The sequence below is a fragment of the Sinohyriopsis cumingii genome, chromosome 6, assembly GCF_028554795.1.
Source record: "Sinohyriopsis cumingii isolate HCF-2022 chromosome 6, ASM2855479v2, whole genome shotgun sequence".
In the NCBI taxonomy this organism is placed as follows: Eukaryota; Metazoa; Mollusca; class Bivalvia; order Unionida; family Unionidae; genus Sinohyriopsis; species Sinohyriopsis cumingii.
Genome location: NC_142966.1, coordinates 127,505,724 through 127,524,768, shown reverse-complemented (window position 1 = coordinate 127,524,768; position 19,045 = coordinate 127,505,724). Strand labels below are relative to the sequence as shown.

Genomic DNA, 19,045 nt, shown 5'->3' with positions numbered 1-19,045 from the left:
CTGTAAACAGTATAGGTTTTGGTTAATAACATGTTTCATCGTGGTCTGTAAACAGTATAGGTTTTGGTAAATAACATGTTTCATCGTGGTCTGTAAACAGTATAGGTTTAGGTAAATAACATGTTTCATCATGGTCTGTAAACAGTATAGGTTTAGGTAAATAACATGTTTCATCGTGGTCTGTAAACAGTATAGGTTTAGGTAAATAACATGTTTCATCGTGGTCTGTAAACAGTATAGGTTTAGGTAAATAACATGTTTCATCGTGGTCTGTAAACAGTATAGGTTTAGGTAAATAACATGTTTCATTGTGGTCTGTAAACAGTATAGGTTTAGGTAAATAAAATGTTTCATCCTGGTCTGTAAACAGTATAGGTTTAGGTAAATAAAATGTTTCATCGTGATCTGTAAACAGTATAGGTTTAGGTAAATAAAATGTTTCATCATGGTCTGTAAACAGTATAGGTTTAGGTAAATAAAATGTTTCAACATGGTCTGTAAACAGTATAGGTTTAGGTAAATAACATGTTTCATCATGGTCTGTAAACAGTATAGGTTTAGGTAAATAAAATGTTTCATCATGGTCTGTAAACAGTATAGGTTTAGGTAACTAACATGTTTCATCGTGGTCTGTAAATACCTGTCTGTACAAAATACACTAAGAGTAAGAATCTTAAAGTCATAGAAATGAGCAGACAGAAAGACAGACAGACATTGTAATATTTGATAAAATGAGAGGTCAGTGACAGAATTATAGATATGACAGACAGACAAACATCAGAAAAGATCACCATGATTACCCTATGGATATACTCATAATCTTGCTGACACAAGGTTGTACTCTGATTTTTCATGCATATCACAGTCAGTTAAACACAAACTTGCACTCTGTTGAAATGTACATAATCAATATAAAACCATGAATTCAAATCTTGATATACCATGGTGCATTTATTTGCAGTTCTGATAGTCCCTTATTTACTGACAGTCACTTGTGTACTGATAGTCCATTATTTAATGATAGTCCCTCATTTACTGATTGTCCCATATATTACTGATAGTCCCATATATATTACAGATAGTCCCTCATTTAATTATTGTCCCTCATTTAATTGTAGTTCCTCAATTAATGAATTATTCTATTATTTAAAACCTACAAGACAAATGCAATGACAAATTTAAAAAAGGCTTTTCCCAGATTTCTGAACTGGAAGAATTAGTATGATTTATGTTTCTAGAATATCAGTTCATTTCAATGCATTGCTTTGTATACATTAAAAGTAAACTCTGAAATCCCTGTGAGAGATTATACAGTCCTGTGGTTTAGCTAATCAAATAATGTGACTGTGGGCGAACATGAAAATCCTGGGTATGGCAGATAATGATAAAAGTACATATGACATGAGTAGACCTCAAGGAATTCTCATTTTATATATGTTTTTGCAAATAGAATCAATAAAACATGTATGAGCTTGGGTGAATTTTAAGCCTGGACAAAAAAATCTTCATTCATGAAAATATAAGCATCAGCACGAGACTGAATATTTTTAAATAAATACACCATTTATTTGTGTCGGTTAAACCTAAAGCATAAAAAAAATTTGAAACACTGGATGAATATGAATATCATAAAGATTTTAATCCTTTTATCCCAAAAAATAACATGGAATAAATTAACAATGTTCATGAGCCATATACATGTACATACACTTACAAGTCAAGTTGAACTGCTGACTGCACAAACCCAGATCTGCTTTCTCATAATGTACTGGCAAATCTAAGTCTGTGTAATTTCTTGGAAGTAATTAGTAGAATAAAAACATCACAGACCCTGATATGCTGGTACATTATGTGATGACAGATCAGGTTCTGTTTTTTGCAGCGGGGCTCAAGTTATATGTGAATATGTATGGTATATCTAACATAAAATACACCTTACCTTACAGGATTTGAACTACATGTGTCAAACAACCAAAAAATGTCTTCATATACATGCACGTAGAACATAAATACATGGCAATCCTGCAGCCATTATAGTGCAAGACAAACTGACTTGAACATAAAACATAAGCAAAGTTAATGAAGCATGATAAATAAGTCATGATGACCTACATTTGGAAAATATTACTCTTGATCATGAATAAATGCATTCATACATGACTGTTGATTGACTCTTCAGGAAACAATAGGAAAATGACTAAAACACAATACTGAGCCAAACTTCACTGAAGCATGAGATACAGGTTACATTTACCTACATGTAATGGAAAGGATTTCCCTCATCAGAGACACCATGAACAAAATATACTTTGTTATTATCACCCAAAAATAAAAATATACTGAACATGTTATATCTCCCCAATTAAAATACATCAAGGATTTCTAATGACAACTAATTTATGTACCTTTTATGTTATCTGAGCAAAGCAAGATAAATGTTGTATTCGGACCCAAATAAACCTTTCAGAGATTGGAAGAGGGCTTTAATTCAAGGGATCAGTCCATATACAATTATCTCCTGACCAGGTATAGCCAAATATGTACCCCATGCAGTGTTCAAGGAGTGTTGTAGTAACTGTTGTGCATTATATGCAGTGTTCACAGAGCCTTGCAGTAACAGATGAGTATTCTGTGCAGTGTTCAAGAAGAACTGCAGCAACAGCTATGGATCATCCCATGCAAAGTTCAAGGAGTGTTGCTGTAACAGATGTGTATCCAATGTAGTGTTCAGGGAGTGTTGATGTAACAGGTGTATCCCATGCAATGTTTAAGGAGTGCTGCTATAACAGATGTGTATCCCATGCAATGTTCAAGGTATGTTGCAATTATATTTCAACAGATGTGTAACACATGCAAAGATGAAGGAGTGTTGCAGTAACATATGCATATCTCATGCAATGTTCAAGGAATGTTACAGTAACAGATGTATATCCCATGCAATGTTCAAGGAGTATTATAGTAACAGATGTGTATCCCATGCACTAGTTCATAGTCAGTTTATTACATTTATCTTAATCAATCCCTGACAAACGTGATCCCTTGCTGGATCCAGTGCATTTGAAAGGACTGTTATTAGCCATATGATTTGTATTATATATATATATATATATATATATATATATATATATATATAACAACTTGATGAAAGTGCAGGTGTATAAAAAAACTAATTTCCTTACATATATAGTAGAAACCATTTCCAGCATCTAAACATATCTCTTTAGTTGCATGCATGCAAAACAATCAATAACCCTACCAGCAAATTATGATGCAAATATGATACTGAAATGGCTGAGAAAATAATCATTTCTGGCTTTTGTTGTACTTTTCAGCTTTTATTCAGCCATTTTCCTTCAATTTTCCTTGTACACTTGACTTTAAACATGACTTTTATTCATATCATTTACATATACTGTTACTTTCCTTTATTTTTCCCCATGATGCTCTGCTTTTTATAATTTTGTTTAGCCATAGTTAATCTGCAGAATGGCTAATGGCTAGATTTAGGTAACAGGGATTAACAGTTGATTTTCCTCTGATGTGATAAGTGAAAGAAATTGATATTTTATTGAATGTGTATGTAAGCACATGAGATTGTTTGCCAAATAAACCATGCTCTTTGTTTTTTATCTTCTATATTTACATTGGCGATGATATGCATATAAATAACAAAAGCTTTTTGAGAGATTCAGCTGAACAAGTTATTGATGAAAATAATAGTAACAATAATTCAGTATGTGTAATTTTGACTATCAGAAGAGACCTTATAATGAAGTGCAGAAAAGTACTTTAACTTGAAAAAATCATGCTGCAAAATTTGTTTTTGAGTTGTCAGGAAACAGATATGCAATGAAAATGATAATAAAACCAATAAAATAAAAAAGTAGATGAAAGTGAAAACATCATCATTCATCATTTCTCCCATAACCTGGCTGGTAATAGAGGTGCCACTGACGACTTTGCGAGAATCTCTCTCCATTTTGCCCTGTTCTCCACTGCTCTTTGGGACTTTGCAAAGTCAATGTCTATATACTATTTGATGTTGTCTTTACATCTCTTCTTCTGTCTTCCTCATTTATTCTTTCCTCTCACTGTTCCCTGCAGGATTGCCTTTGACAGGTCAGATGAGCATAAGACATGAACAAAAAACCTTAGTCTGCGTTTCTTTAAAGTCGTGAGCAGATTTTCATATGATCTGATCACACTTTGGATTCCAAGTTGCACCTCATTAGAAACATAGTCTGAAATAAAGGCATGGATTTGTCTCTCTAGTTCTGCCTGTGGGTTCCATGTCTCATAAGCATCCAGGAATATAGAAATGACAAGGAAGTGCATAAGCTTGATGTTGGACCCAAGCATAATGTTACTGTCCTTCCAAATAGGCTTCAGCCTAGCCAGTGCAGCTGTTGCCTGGTGAGTGAGAAAATAAGTGAGGACAACAAAGATTAACTTAAATTTGGAATTTATATTCAATGCTGCCTCCACCTTTACCACAGTGAAGGAGGCTGAAATAAATGGTGGCAGAAGAACAAGCACGAGAACTAGAGATCTGAGTGGGAGAAGCAGTACTCACATATGAAAAATGTGGAGTTAGATTGTACATTAAAATCAGCTGGTGAGTGGTGTATGACTGCTGCAAAGCAAAATCATTTCACTCAAAATGGAAACACTAACTTGCAGGTATCTGCCTTAATCCCTCATGAATTCACCAGAATCAATTAACTGTTGTTGAGAGTTGCCATACTATGTAACAATTACAGACAATCCCTTATGCAGTTGAAAAAAAAACTCTTATAAATTAGTGTGAAAAATGATCACTGCAAACAAAGCAGCACAGTTCCATACAATGCAACAGTAAATAAATTAACCAGAATAATGGAGGAGTGTCCTGCACTTTTAGATTTTGACAACCAGAATATCATACATATATTTGTTAAGTCAAAGAACAGGAAAAAATAAAGAAACTAACTTATTTGAAAAACAAGTTTGAAGATCATATGAGTGCAGTATGATACAAATCAAATAATTTCCCATTAATGTCACCTAACCAACTGTTAAACATGTATTTTTCAGAGCTAAAGGGGAAGTGCTGTAATTTACCTTTTGTTTGGATTATCTCCCTTTGCTAATAGATGGCTAGATTGTTAATGGATAATGAGAGAGTTTATGACTGATTGAATGAAAGTGTTTGATTAAAACAATAAACAAACAGACTGAGAACACTGAATGCATTCTCAGTATTTCTTAAGCTTTTAGCATAAATTTTAATGAACCACATATTTGTCCTCCAATTACCAAGATGACATAGTCTGCCTCAAAAAACCTGAAACATAATGCTGACAGGCTTGTGTAGGTAGTGGTGTGGGTGTTTCCGTGGTTTTCAATGCAGTATCTCATTTACAAACTGTGCATATTATGTTGCTTATTTTCAATAAAAGATAATGAGCTGCGTCTGAAAATTTGTAAATCAATAATTTAAAAACACACATGTTGATATATATTACATTACAGATACACACCTGCATAACAATAGGTTATTTTCTCACTTTAAATAAAAACGTAATGAAAAATCTCTACCACGCTGTATTCAAGAGACAATTTTTTTGAATAATTTGCCACTCCTTTACTGACATATGATGGAAAAAAAAACTTCTATTCTCGCAAACAAGTCAGATCCATAAGCAAGCATCAAAGATCAAGATCGGCCACCTCATATTGGTGTAGCAGATCTGAGTCTGTGTACTCTGTTAGAACTGGTTATTAGAACAAATGACATGGACCATAATGATCTGGCACATTATACAACTGCAGATCATTTTGTCTGCAGTGTACTTTACTTGATATATATATATATATATATATATATATATATATATATATATATATATATATATATATATATATATATATATATATATATATGTGTGTGTGTGTGTGTGTGTGTGTGTGTGTGTGTGTGTGTGCGTGTGTGTGTGTGTACATATAAATTCTGTGACAGACTGAGTAATATATATGTATATTCAATTTATGAAAAAGTCTAAGTGTATAAAGAGATCATTTCCATCTTTATATGGTACAAACCATTTTTTAGCATATAAACACATCTCTTTAGTTGCATGGAAAACAATCATGATATTGAAATCGCTCAGTGAAAATACTAACTGCTGGCTTTTATTGTCTTTTTTGGGCTTTTAATCAGCTATTTTCCATCAATCTTCCTTCAAAATTCTCTTTAAATAGCTTTTATTCTATAATTTGTGTTTGCTATTACTTTTCTTTTTATTCCCTGTGAAACTGTTTTTTGTTTATATTTTTGGTCAGCCGTGGTTGATATGCGGAATAGCTAATGGCTAGACTTAGTTAACACGGAAGAATCCAGTGTGACTAATTAGCAGTTAGTTCTCTTCTGATGTGATACCTTAAAGAAAATGATGTGTATGTAAGGACATGTTTTTTGCTTCAAAAATACTAAACCATTTGATATTTTAATTGTATCTAAACTGGTAACACCATGTATATAAATTATAAAAGTAAACAAAGCTTTCTGAGAGTTTATGTTGAACAAATCATTGATAAATAATAATAATAATAATAATAATAATAATAACAATAATAATAATAATTCAGTCCATTTGACTTAGATTAGATCACAACAGGATCACGTGTCTTTTGAAAGGAGTGCCGAAAAATACCCTTACTTCAATTTGAAAAAATGAGTCTGCAAACTCTGTTTTCATTTTGTGGGAAATGGACTTGTAATGAATTTTATATTAACACTAACAAATGATAAATAACAGAAGCAAGCAAGAGCAAAAGATATGACAACGAAGAGAACTCAAATTCTGCATGTATATTCAATGTTGCCTCCACATCAACTACAGGGAAGGACACTAAAAATGGTGGCAGAACTACAAACATGAGAACTAGAAAAGTGGAATCAGATTCCACATTAAAAGCAATTTGTGAGTGGTATATGACTGCTGGAAAGCAAAATCCTTGGACTCAAAATGGAAATACTAACTTGCAGGTATCTGCCTTAAGCCCTCATGAATACCAGCTGAATCATGTAATTGTTGTTGAAGGTTGCCATACCATGCAAAATGGACAGACAATCTCTTACGCTGTTGAAGAAGCTCTCATAATGTTAAAAAGGATGACTGCACAGCAGCACAGTTCCATACAATGAAACAGTAAATAAATTAATCAGAATAATGGAGGAACATCCTGTACTTGACGACATCAATAACCAGAATGCCATACAGGGCCAGCCTTAGGCCGCATTAGTATTTTTAAAAATATATCTATAAAAAGAAGGTAATTTTAAAGCCATGGAAGAAAATGTTAAGTTCAATATCATTTAAAACTTGTTTAATTTGATTTCCAAATGTCCAAATCAGGCCCCACGTTTGCTAAGGCTGTTCCTGATGCCAAGGATATATTTTTCAAGTCAAAGAACGTGAAAATGTAAAGAAACTGATATAAAAACATTTTAAAAATCTGAACAATTACTAAAAAAATAGTTTCTCTCTAATGTCACATTATGAGACTGGGAATTAAATCTAGATATGTAACAAAATAATGATCATGTATTTTTTCATTTCTTTCCTATCCTTTTGAAAGTGAGGGGCATTCAAGTTAATGTCAGGGATTCTCAGAAATAGTCGGGGATTCCTAATTTCCTTAAGTGAAGGGTTCAGGACTTATCCTGAATCTCTGTTGAGAGAGCCATATTGTAGAGAGGAAGAGCTTAATTGTCACAGTGTAAGGCAGAAGTGCTCTAACTAACCAACTCCTCCTACACATGTAGTTATCAGTGTGTAGTAATAGGAAGTACTGCAAATGATTAACTGCCATACATGTTTTTATCAGTGTGTAGTAATAGGAAGTACTGCAATTGGTTAACTGCCATACATGTATTTATCAGTGTGTAGTAATAGGAAGTACTGCAAATGATTAACTGCCATACATGTTTTTATCAGTGTGTAGTAATAGGAAGTACTGCAATTGGTTAACTGCCATACATGTATTTATCAGTGTGTAGTAATAGGAAGTACTGCAATTGGTTAACTGCCATACATGTATTTATCAGTGTGTAGTAATAGGAAGTACTGCAATTGGTTAACTGCCATACATGTATTTATCAGAGCAATGGTAGTAAGTGCTGTAATTGACCATTGTTGTTGTGGAGTTTAACGCCATTTTTCAGCACATGATAGGCTATACATGGTGGCCAGTATTAATGGTGGAGGAAGAACCAGAGAAAACCCCAGAATGAACCACCGACCCACAAGAAGCTACTGGCAAGCTTTCTCACATACGCACATTGGCTAAATCCGAGACTTGAACTGGCGCAGACAGGTTAGGTGGCAGTGATCCATAACGGAGAGCGCTTTAGACCACTCGGCCACTCGGGGTCCCCCTTTAACTGACCAACTGCAATACATGTATTAATCAGAGTAATAATAATGAGTGCTGTAATTGACCAATGATATACATGTATTTATCAGTGTAATAACAGTAAGTGACGTAACTGACCATCTGCTATACATGTAATTGTCTGTGACCAAAACAGACTCAAGAAAATTCCACAAATTTGATATTTTCAAAGCCCACCAGTTTCTGATCAAGACAGTTAACAAAATGTATTGAACCTTTCCATTCAACTCTGGTTTAAATGGAACCTTTCAGCATCTCCTTATATCTAATCTGAATAAAACAATGCTAATTTTAATGATATAAAGTAGCCCTTAAAAACATATGACAACATAACAAAATGAAAATATTAGCAACAAAATTGTCAAATATTGTCTGGACTTCCTGAGAAATATGCACAATATTATTTCTACTTTAAGTCTGCCTGCAAACCTGTTATTCCACAACATATGGCCTGTATAGTCAAGTGTACAGAATAACATGGTACAAGTTCAACAGTATGATCAGTCTGTACAGTGAAGCATACAGTATATAAGGTACAAGTTCAACTGTATACTGTCTGTACAGTGAAGTGCACAGAATTAGGTAAAAGTTCAACTGTATGATCAGTTTGTACAGTGAAGCATACAGTATAAAAAGGTACAATTTCAACTGTTGTTGTTCTTGTTGTAGGGTTTAATGCCATTTTTCAGTACAAGATAGGTTATACATGGCAGCCAGTATTAAGAGTGGAGGAAAAACCCTGAAAATCCCCGGAAAAAATGACCAACTCATGAGATATTACTGGCAAGCTTTCTCACACAAACACATTAGCTGAATCCGAGACTTGAACCGATGCACACAGAAGTAAGATGGCAGTGATCCATAATGGTGAGCGCTTTGGACCACTCAGCCACTCGAGGCCCCACAATTTCAACTGTATGTCTGTACAGTGAAGCATACAGTATAATAAGGTACTAGTTCAACTGTATGATCAGCCTGTACAGTGAAGTGCACATTATAAAAAGGTACAAGTTCAACTGTATAATATCTGTACAGTGAAGCATACAGAATAATAAGGTACAAGTTCAACTGTATAATCAGTCTGTACAGTGAAGCATGCAAAATAACAAGGTCCAAGTTCAACAGTATGATCAGTCTGTTCAGTGAAGTGTACAGTATAAGGTACAAGTTTGTATGATCAGTCTGTACAATGAAGTGTACAGAATAATAAGGTACAAGTTCAGCTGTATGATCAGTCTGTACAGTGAAGTGTACAGTATAACAAGGTACAAGTTCAACATACCAATATCTTCTCCTAGGTCAGCAAGTCCTCCAGGAAACTTCCAAAGCGTGTACTGAAAAGTAATGACAAAACCCTGTATCACTTTTATAATAACAGAATAGTCACAACTCATAGAACTTTGATGAAAAATGTTTTGGATCATGTGCATTTAATTTCTAAAGCTGATAGAACTAGATTTCTAATAGTGAAACATGTATGGTCACACTGCAGACCGAAACATGTAAGTCACAAAATATTTAAATATCTTTAAAATTCTGAATAATTGCTTTAATAAGAATAATAATCTTAGAAGAGATATAAAAATGAGACATGTTGTCAAGCCAATACACAGCAATTTGACTAATGTCTTTTCTATAGGATACCTTTCAAACAGATGAAAACAAGTACAAACATAATTCCAACAGAACTAGGTCAATCATCACCCATTTTGGGTTGTGTTTCTGGCCTCAAATTTCAAACAACTTGAGATGCGTTTGCATGGTTATAAGCAGAGATGTCTCTTATTTTACAAAGAAGGGTTAGTAACAGTGACCTTGATGTTGAATGTACACCCCCAAAATCAATCGAGTTCATTTTGAAGCAGAGCAGAACATATGTAAAAAGCTTCAAACAAATATGGTAGGAACCAATGCAGTTAATGTCCAGAAAGGCTATGGTCAGATCTATTTTTAGTGACAGTTAGTCTGAAGCTACTAACTCCACAATCATGAGGAAAAAATGTATTAAATTTCACTGAAATCTATCAGGGCTAGGCATGTCTTTTAAGAGACCTTAAACTTGTCACAAATGATCTAATAATGGACAGAAATTCTTGCTCTGGCTTAGGGGCATACATACACCAAGATGCATTGAAATCTGCTGACATGAACTTAAGTTATCATCCTGAAGTGAAATGCATTGGCCAAAATCTAATTTCAGAAACCATAACCATAGTGGAACTGATCCCAAAATAACATATGTTTCCTTGGACTACTGAAAACATATATACATGTACTAAGTTGAACCGAAAACTGTACACAATAACTATCATTCAGAAATGAAATGCACATATGAAATCTATTTTTGTCTTAAAGTAACCTTAACCTCTGAGCTACTAATGACCGAAATCAATATGGTTCTTTTGAAGCTCAGGGGAACAAATAAGGTAACATATGTATGAAGCTGCATTTAATTATATTTACTAAAAGTTAAGTTTATCATCCTTGATTGTACTGCATCAACACAATATACTTCTTGGCAACAATCACCTTGACGTTGGAGCAATTGACCCCCAAATCAAAAAGGTTTGAAAAGGTCACAGGAGAACCTGTTCCTCAAGCAATTCACACAGCTGACTGAGAGTTAAAAAATGGTGGTTGCAATTCTGTTTTTGTTTTGATTGCTGCAGAACAGAATTATTCAGTAAGTCTTGCAGATTGTTGTCAGGTTGGACTTTGCTAAAAGATAACTTTTAATTATTTTTTTTACAAATTATATATCATGGTGCAAATATATATTGTACTGAATTCAACAGTTTGAACAGAGGTGATGTAAATATTGAATGATCTAAACAAGACAGCAATCATGTCAATATCTTGAGATAATGTGTATTTGTTTACATGTTCTGAGGGAATTGTGTGTTCAAAGATGTGTTGCAAAATATCATACATATGAACACAAATGTTGATTTTTTTCATCTTCAAATATAAAATATATATATATATATATATATATATATATATATATATATAGGAATGCTTTGGAAAAGAGGCTGATTTATATTTTGTGATAATAATCATGATTATAAACCATTACAGGAAGAGTGCTAAAAACTGTAGAGGATGAGGAAGAAAAAATTATGTATTTGATGTGGTTAAATTCATAGTGCAACTTGAAGATCAAATACATTTTACAAGTCAATGTACAATAATTAAACAAAAAAGTTATAAAAGATTAATGAAAATAAAGTTATATTTAAAATGGCAAATGGTAATCCAGTAAATGAAGATTTTTAGCATTGCAAAACAAATGACAAAATTGGACATAAATCTTAAGTTATTCATACATTTCATGGTACTGAAGAATCTCTAATATGATCCTGAAAGTCCAGTTGCTTGCACAATATTACTCAACTGTGGAAACAATTTATATTAGAAGAAACATGAAATGAAATGTGCCGAATTTAAAGGATAATTAACTGAACAATCTAATTACACATTATACAATCAAGTAAGAAAAGGATTTCCATACATTAGAGCTAATAATACTCTCATGGATGACCAGTGACATGGATTATTGATATGCAAGCATATGAAATGAATAAAAACGGATATAAGTACAACAGTAATAATTGTCTTCTCAAAATATTATAAGGCTAAGACAGTAAAAACAAAGCAAGGAGATGATATATATTTTGCATGTAAATAAATATTTTGAGAAAAATAACCTCTAAAAAGATACAATTTGATGAAAGAATCGTGTTTTCACAAGAAAATTATGGATTTATTGGAAAAAGAGAAAATGAAAGCACTGGACAAATTTTCATCTTCCTTAGATAAAAATGGATCTGTAGTACAAAGGTTTAACATATCAGTAAAGAGAAGAACATGACAATATTTAGCTCAAATTGGAAACTAAAATAAGCTGACATGTTATCCCCCATAACTTAAACATTAAAAAATTAAACAAAATAAGGGCTATGATAATGCTCAACACAAAGCAACAGATATAATATCAACTGAACATACATGCCAACTATTACACTTCTGGCATAAACACTGCACTATTTTTCACTAAATTAACATTTTACGCTTCCCCAGATATGGATGTTTTATAGTATATCCCCTCCCCAAAAATTCAATAAGTGTTTTCTCAATTTTATTACCATCCCATTAACCCCACAGATCAGATTCTAGAAAAGACAGCTTCTACATAGCTAAGACAAATGAGTACACTTGTACCTAGACTTGCATGCACTTTCCTAACAATATTAGTATGTTCTATATATAGCACCTGTCCTATTTCCATCAAACACATTGATTTAAGCTTTCAAACCTTTGACCTCATATTCGTTGTAATGATTTATGTTTGTTAGAGACCAATCTAGAGTGCTCTAAAGGTTATGTCAAATGGCTTTTGTACAAGAGTACAACAGACCTGCATGTACCTTCCTAATGCAATCATTATATTCTGTTTAAAGCAACTGCACGGCATAGTTCAGAGAAAACAGATGGTTTCCTAATTTTGAATCTTTGCTCTCAGATTCTTTGTTCTGATTTATATATGGTACAGAACCAGTCTGTAGTTACTTGGCACTAAAAGTCATGTCGAATGGCTTCTAGTCGATGTGTGTGTTAAAGCAAAAATGTTTATCAAATAATTTCACAGACAGATCAGAAAAAGACACAAAAAAAACCAGAATCTACAAAGATTAAAGATGAATACATGAATGACATAATACAGTATTCCATTCTATGGCAGCATCATGCATGCTATTTGGATAGGATTTTCATGGTGGTAAATTTGATGTTGAACAACACTTGAAAACAAAGAAATACATCAGATTAGCTCATCTCACTAACTCCAATATAAAGGTAACCTGTTTTTACAGCAGAACTCAGGTGTGGACACAAATGTTATAAACACAGTGTTATTTACAAAATTCTTAATAGAACATGGACTACCCATAGTGGTAGTAGACTACAATGATCCTTTGTTCAAAAAGATGTTTCCTGATTCCAAAACTGTAGGAAAATATGCATGTGCAAGAACAAATTCACCTACTATTGTTCAGTGTTTAGCTGACGATACTTCACATACAAAAAGCAGTGGCAGAGAAACTTGGGCCATTTCATATTGCCACAGACATAGTCTCGGATGATAATGCATTAGTGATGACTGGAATTCATAAAGGAGTTGCATCCTATATCTTGAAAATATCTCTGGTTGGTCTGATGTCAGTATAATGGGACTGGGTGGGACATAATGCTAAATGTCTGCAGCATGATGACCCAGTGCTGGACATCACTATAAACTGCCACTATGCAGACATCTTAGCAAAAAGACTAAACAAATTCTAAAGCTATGTTAAAAATCTAAATCACACACTCAGTAAATCTTTACATATTTTAATTTTTCTGGTTTAAAGATCACTGAGTCATGAAGTAGAGCATGTGCAATGTTTGTGTATTAATTTATGGAAAAATTTATTGCACAAAAATTAGTACAAATTAAAATCATAGTTAAATACTGCTTATATGGTATGCATACATGCCAACCCCCTGAAAGGTATCAATGTAAGTATTACTATTGTAAGTGGCATCCATATAGATTAGAACTAGAAAATAAATACAAAGTATACTGAAAAATTATTTATATTTAGTACTTGCTTCAACCAGTTGACATGCATAACTTTCTCTGAATGATCATGAACTCATTTTCTGCAATGATCATGGTCAGGTGCTCAGAGTGCTATATTGCATGACTTTTATATTCTTCTTTTAAAGTTTTGTAAAGTGGTGTCGATTTGTCTTTTTTCTGATCTGATATGTTTTGAAACAACTCCACACCATAAAATGTTTCACTGGACATCTGGCACCATTTTCTTTTTAAAAAAAATATAGACTGATTCACTAACCAACTAGCTTATCAAAAAAATGAATCTGTTAGGCAAAGTTCACTTTGGAAGAAATCCCTCTGTTTTCTTGGAAATAAATACCAAATAAGGACAGTACAATTAAGCAGCAGTCACCTTTTAAAAAGCATTTTCAAATTTACATGAGTAAAATTGAAGAAATGATAACAAAATGAAAAAAACAATTTCTTATTGCTTTATTTTGAGTGGGTTTTTTTTCAGTGTAATAAAAATGTGTAATCTATATGCAGTCTCATGGAAAATGTAATTTGGTGAAAAAAGAGTAATCATATAGCCAAAAGTGTAATGGTTGCCATGTATGGGTATGCCAAGTAAAAACTTAAATATTAAGATATGAAATGTGACTAGGCACATCCCTGTTTACTGGTTATTTCAGTTCACTGTCATTAGAAACAGGTACTGAAAAAGCAAAATTTAACCAAGTTAATCTATGATCACAATGCATTAAAAGAGAGGCAACAATATGCTGCAAAGTTTCACATTGAGAGAATATTAAACATGATGCAAACAAGTCAAGTTTATTGTTTAAATACTTACAGGCCTGTTTTTATCTCGCACAACTAGGACTTCCCTTGTCTCTTCCTTTATCACAACACCTGGTTCAAAATATTATATACACTATCAATATTTGCTTTTAAGTCGAATCCAACTGCAAACAACATAGACTTTTAACTGACATCGCATAATGTGCAGATCAGGGGCTATATTGTTTATTCTACAGAGTATTCCTAGCAAACTATAGAGACTCAGATCTGCTGTTGGATTATGGGAAAGCAAACCTTCATCAGTGCAGTTTGCAACTGGACTAGGCTTATATGCAAGTATATGTGGTACATCTATTTTCAAATTATATGTATCGTATATCATTCAGTCTATCACATCATCAATCCTTGTAAATAAACTGTTTTGTCTTAAAAGGCATTTGCTATCAATGAAAGTTTCTCTTTCATTAAGTGAATTATAAGAACTTTGCCACAAAGTAACAAAATTTTAAAAAATCATTAACAAAAAAAATCAAAATCACAAGTTAATGCTCTTATATATATATATATATATATATATATATGCAACTTGCATGGCAGATTGTCAAGCAGGTTACAAAATATTCAGGAGTGCTTTCTACAATTAATAGGATTTGTTACAAACTTATCTCCCTTTATTTATCTTTGGACACCTTAATGTCAAAATAAGTGAGAAAAGGGAAGCAACTCTTAACTAACTAAAATTCTCCATTCATTATTTATTATTCTTATGAAGAAATAGAAAATAATATAAAATAAATAGGAAATAATAAATAATAATAATACCATAAAAAAATAGGAAATAATAACAAAAATTGTTTTCTGAATAATAAAATAGGAAATAATAACAAAAATTGTTTTCTGAATAATATGCATATAGCAATACATGTATGTTTATGTATTTTGTTCAAATTGGGATATCAATCGGAATAGGTAACTGCTTAATGTACTTTAATCTAATTTAGCGCAAACTAAGCAAAAATTAAAAGCATGCATTGGAATATTAAACACATTATAACCATGAGACAATTTAATTAAATCCCTGAAGTTGTTAAATCAGTTTTAATTTTCTTATGAATATATTTTCACAGTGAGCTAGCTACCTCCAACTCCAAGCTGATGTGTGGCGAATCGTGGCGTGGCATCTGGTTGATGGTCTTGCATCCAGAGCTTTAGCATGGCATACCTGTGCTCAGCATGATGGAACTCAAATCCAAGCCTGGCTGCCAAGGGGATGTAACAGCTGTGCAGAATGGGCACCTGTAACCACACAGCAGTCCTTTTGTCACGATGCCATTCACTGAGAGATCCTGTAATATATTTAACTTACAGTCCTACTCCTACATCATTCTGACCAATATCTTACATCAGACTTATCCTGTTTTCTAATGAAATTAAGTTATTACAAAGTACAAGCATCTAGCTCTGTGTACAGAGAAAAACCTTTTGAAAAAATTAAAGCCTAAACAAAGAAAATTTGTGTCTGTAAATTACTGCCATAAAGAAAAAAAAAACAAGTCCAAAATCTGACAATACTTCCAAGATCATTTAAATGACACAAAATCGAATCAGGTCATTTACATCAGCAAAGAAGCAGGCTACAATTTTCCAGTTACAGCTGTGTTGTATCCACTCATCTACGCCCTACTTAGCTGCATAATATTGGGTGTTACAAGGGTCGACTACACTATGCTGCAAAGTTTTACACTCTCTTAAAAAAAATACAGGCACAGCTTTATATGCATAAGAAGTAAACCAAGTTGACCCTGTACTATATGTGCAATTCTGACTACACAAAAACCATATGCACTCTCTCATGTCAGTGTAGTTCAATGATATATGCTGGTGTTATAATCTGTACTACACTCACCAAGTGTGAATTACACTCAATTCCAGACACAAGTAAGGTCTATCTGGCCAAAATGCAATACATGACACTGTAGATAACGTTTCCATACAGACTAGCAGCATATGTAATTAAATCAAAAAGCTTAACTGACTCAAGTCACACCACAGTGTAGATGGAACCAGACTCCATCTGTAATATCTATATATTACACAGTGTAGTGGATTTCATCACCAGGAGCTACATGGGTATCAGTGTACTGTAATTGTAACTCTTTATGATTTGCCTCTGTTCCATTCAGTCCTTCCTGCCTCTAGAGATGGTGCTTTTCAAATGGCAAAGTTACTGGTATACAGCGATTCCTCTCTTGAACATACCCATCAACAAGCAGCAAACTGTCATACAATGTCAGAATACCATGACACCAATCAGTTTATGTTCAAAAGTACCCTTCTAATGTCGTCAGCAGTCAGCTTATAAGTAAAAAACCTTTTAAATTTACCCTTTGTGGACACATAATGGTTATTTACTAACTTAAATCTCACTATAGTATTTGCATAGCCCCCAACAAATTTGAAAATAAAAAGCAACAGGGTATAAAAATGCACAACACTTTCTCATTTCATTCATCAATTTATATTTTTTAACCTGAATAACATCAGTGGCTTCCTAACACAGTCAGTTTATTGGCATTTCAATCCAGACAGGAATTTCTTTAGCAACACAGTCAACATATATGGGATGGGGAATATATTTTTTTGAGTATATTTTTTTTCTGACAACAGATGTGACATAGTTTTTCATCTTCAATAAGCTTTAAATAATTCTACAAAAAAATTGTAACTTTGGACACATGTATATAAGAGTACTGCCTTTTTACTTCTGTTCAATTTTTTAAAATAGAAATATTAAAAGTTGATATTGCAAACACTGGGTATGGACAACCAAGTTTTAACTGAAAATGTACTATTCTAGAAACTAGAAAAGGACAGCAAGCAGTCTGTCTGGTTGTTTACATTGACAGCTTCCATTTGGTTAGATACATGAACAAAATGACAATGTTTGGGACCACCTGGTAATAATCAGGTTAGAAATTATAAATTGATGAATAAAATGACTGGTTTGAGCATTATTATAACTCAAAACATCAACATTTGTTCCAATATGCCAATAAAGTACATGTAACTTTAATCTAACAGGTTAGTAATCCATTCATCCATACAGCTGTGTGTTCCTCAGGTTTTAGGTTTTGTGACTTTGCAAATACTGGCCACTAATAATAATAATAATAATGTATATATATATATATATATATATATATATATATATATATATATATATATATATATATATATATATTCAGAAAAAAATCAGATCAATAGTAGGCTCTGGCAGTTGGTTCTTAACAACTTATTGTTGTTTGATGAAAAAGAATTCATATCTCAGACTAGTAGATATTGTCACATGTAAAACCTACTGACTAAGATTCGACTAAACTCATCCTCTGTTGTTGTAAGAGGCACCTGGTTTAAGTCGATGTTGAGTCCATTGTAATGGTCTTCAAGACCTTGCAAAGAGAGTACTTGATGCCCACTGTGCTGCCATCTGGTAACAGACTGATTCAGATATGGTGCTCTCTTATGAGATAGCAGCCTTGTGAATATTTGTGGAAGAATTCTCAGCATTACTGTCAACTATTCAGTTTTACACTGCTGTCATCTTTCACACAGTCTGTAAAAAAAGGAATATAACAATGTCGTCAACTTTTGTAACATAAATTTATATAAAATTAATGCAAGACTTCTGTGGAAAATTGTGCCTTTCCAGCTGCAAACAATGACAATATTCAGTTAAAAACTACCGTAACACTAGTTATACTGTTGATGTCTATATCATTCTAAATTTAATCATCACCAGAAACATTATACCTGGGTCTTGCTTTATACAAGAGAAAAGGATCAATATTAATGTAATATTTAGTCAAAATGTACTGAAAAGCAATGAAAGGGTTCATTAATGGTTACTGAAAATGCAATAAGAATTCAATAGAAAGCCATATCCCACAATTTATCCCACCACGGCATAATAATAAAAAACCTGCCAAGGTCATTGCAGAGAGATATAAGGTTAAGGCAACCTACACCCTCCATGACCTTAAAGTTTCACAACTGTATATGTACATACAACAAAGTCAACAAAGTACCATGAATGGCACATTATACAGATCTCATTTTTAATAGCCCTCTGCACAGATAACAACAAATTGTTTTGTGCTGAAACAAATTTTTTTCTTATAAAAAGTGACCTTCACCCTGAAACTTTTGACA

At 33.0% G+C, this 19,045-nt stretch overlaps 1 protein-coding gene across 9 annotated transcripts in view; it reads right to left on the bottom strand.

Moving 5' to 3' along the window:
* The window catches only part of LOC149797921 (nucleoside diphosphate-linked moiety X motif 6-like), a 254,096-nt gene that overhangs the window by 233,407 nt on the left and 1,644 nt on the right, over positions 1-19,045 (bottom strand). For all 9 annotated transcript variants that reach the window (XM_089962968.1, XM_089962966.1, XM_089962971.1 and 6 more), the window contains exons 2-5: positions 18,196-18,449; positions 15,976-16,182; positions 14,889-14,947; positions 9,719-9,770 (exon numbers count right to left, since the gene is read on the bottom strand). In XM_089962968.1, coding sequence (XP_089819094.1) covers positions 9,719-9,770; positions 14,889-14,947; positions 15,976-16,182; positions 18,196-18,403 — 526 coding nt within the window. In that variant the 5' untranslated portion in view covers positions 18,404-18,449. The remainder of the gene's footprint in view (positions 1-9,718; positions 9,771-14,888; positions 14,948-15,975; positions 16,183-18,195; positions 18,450-19,045) is intronic.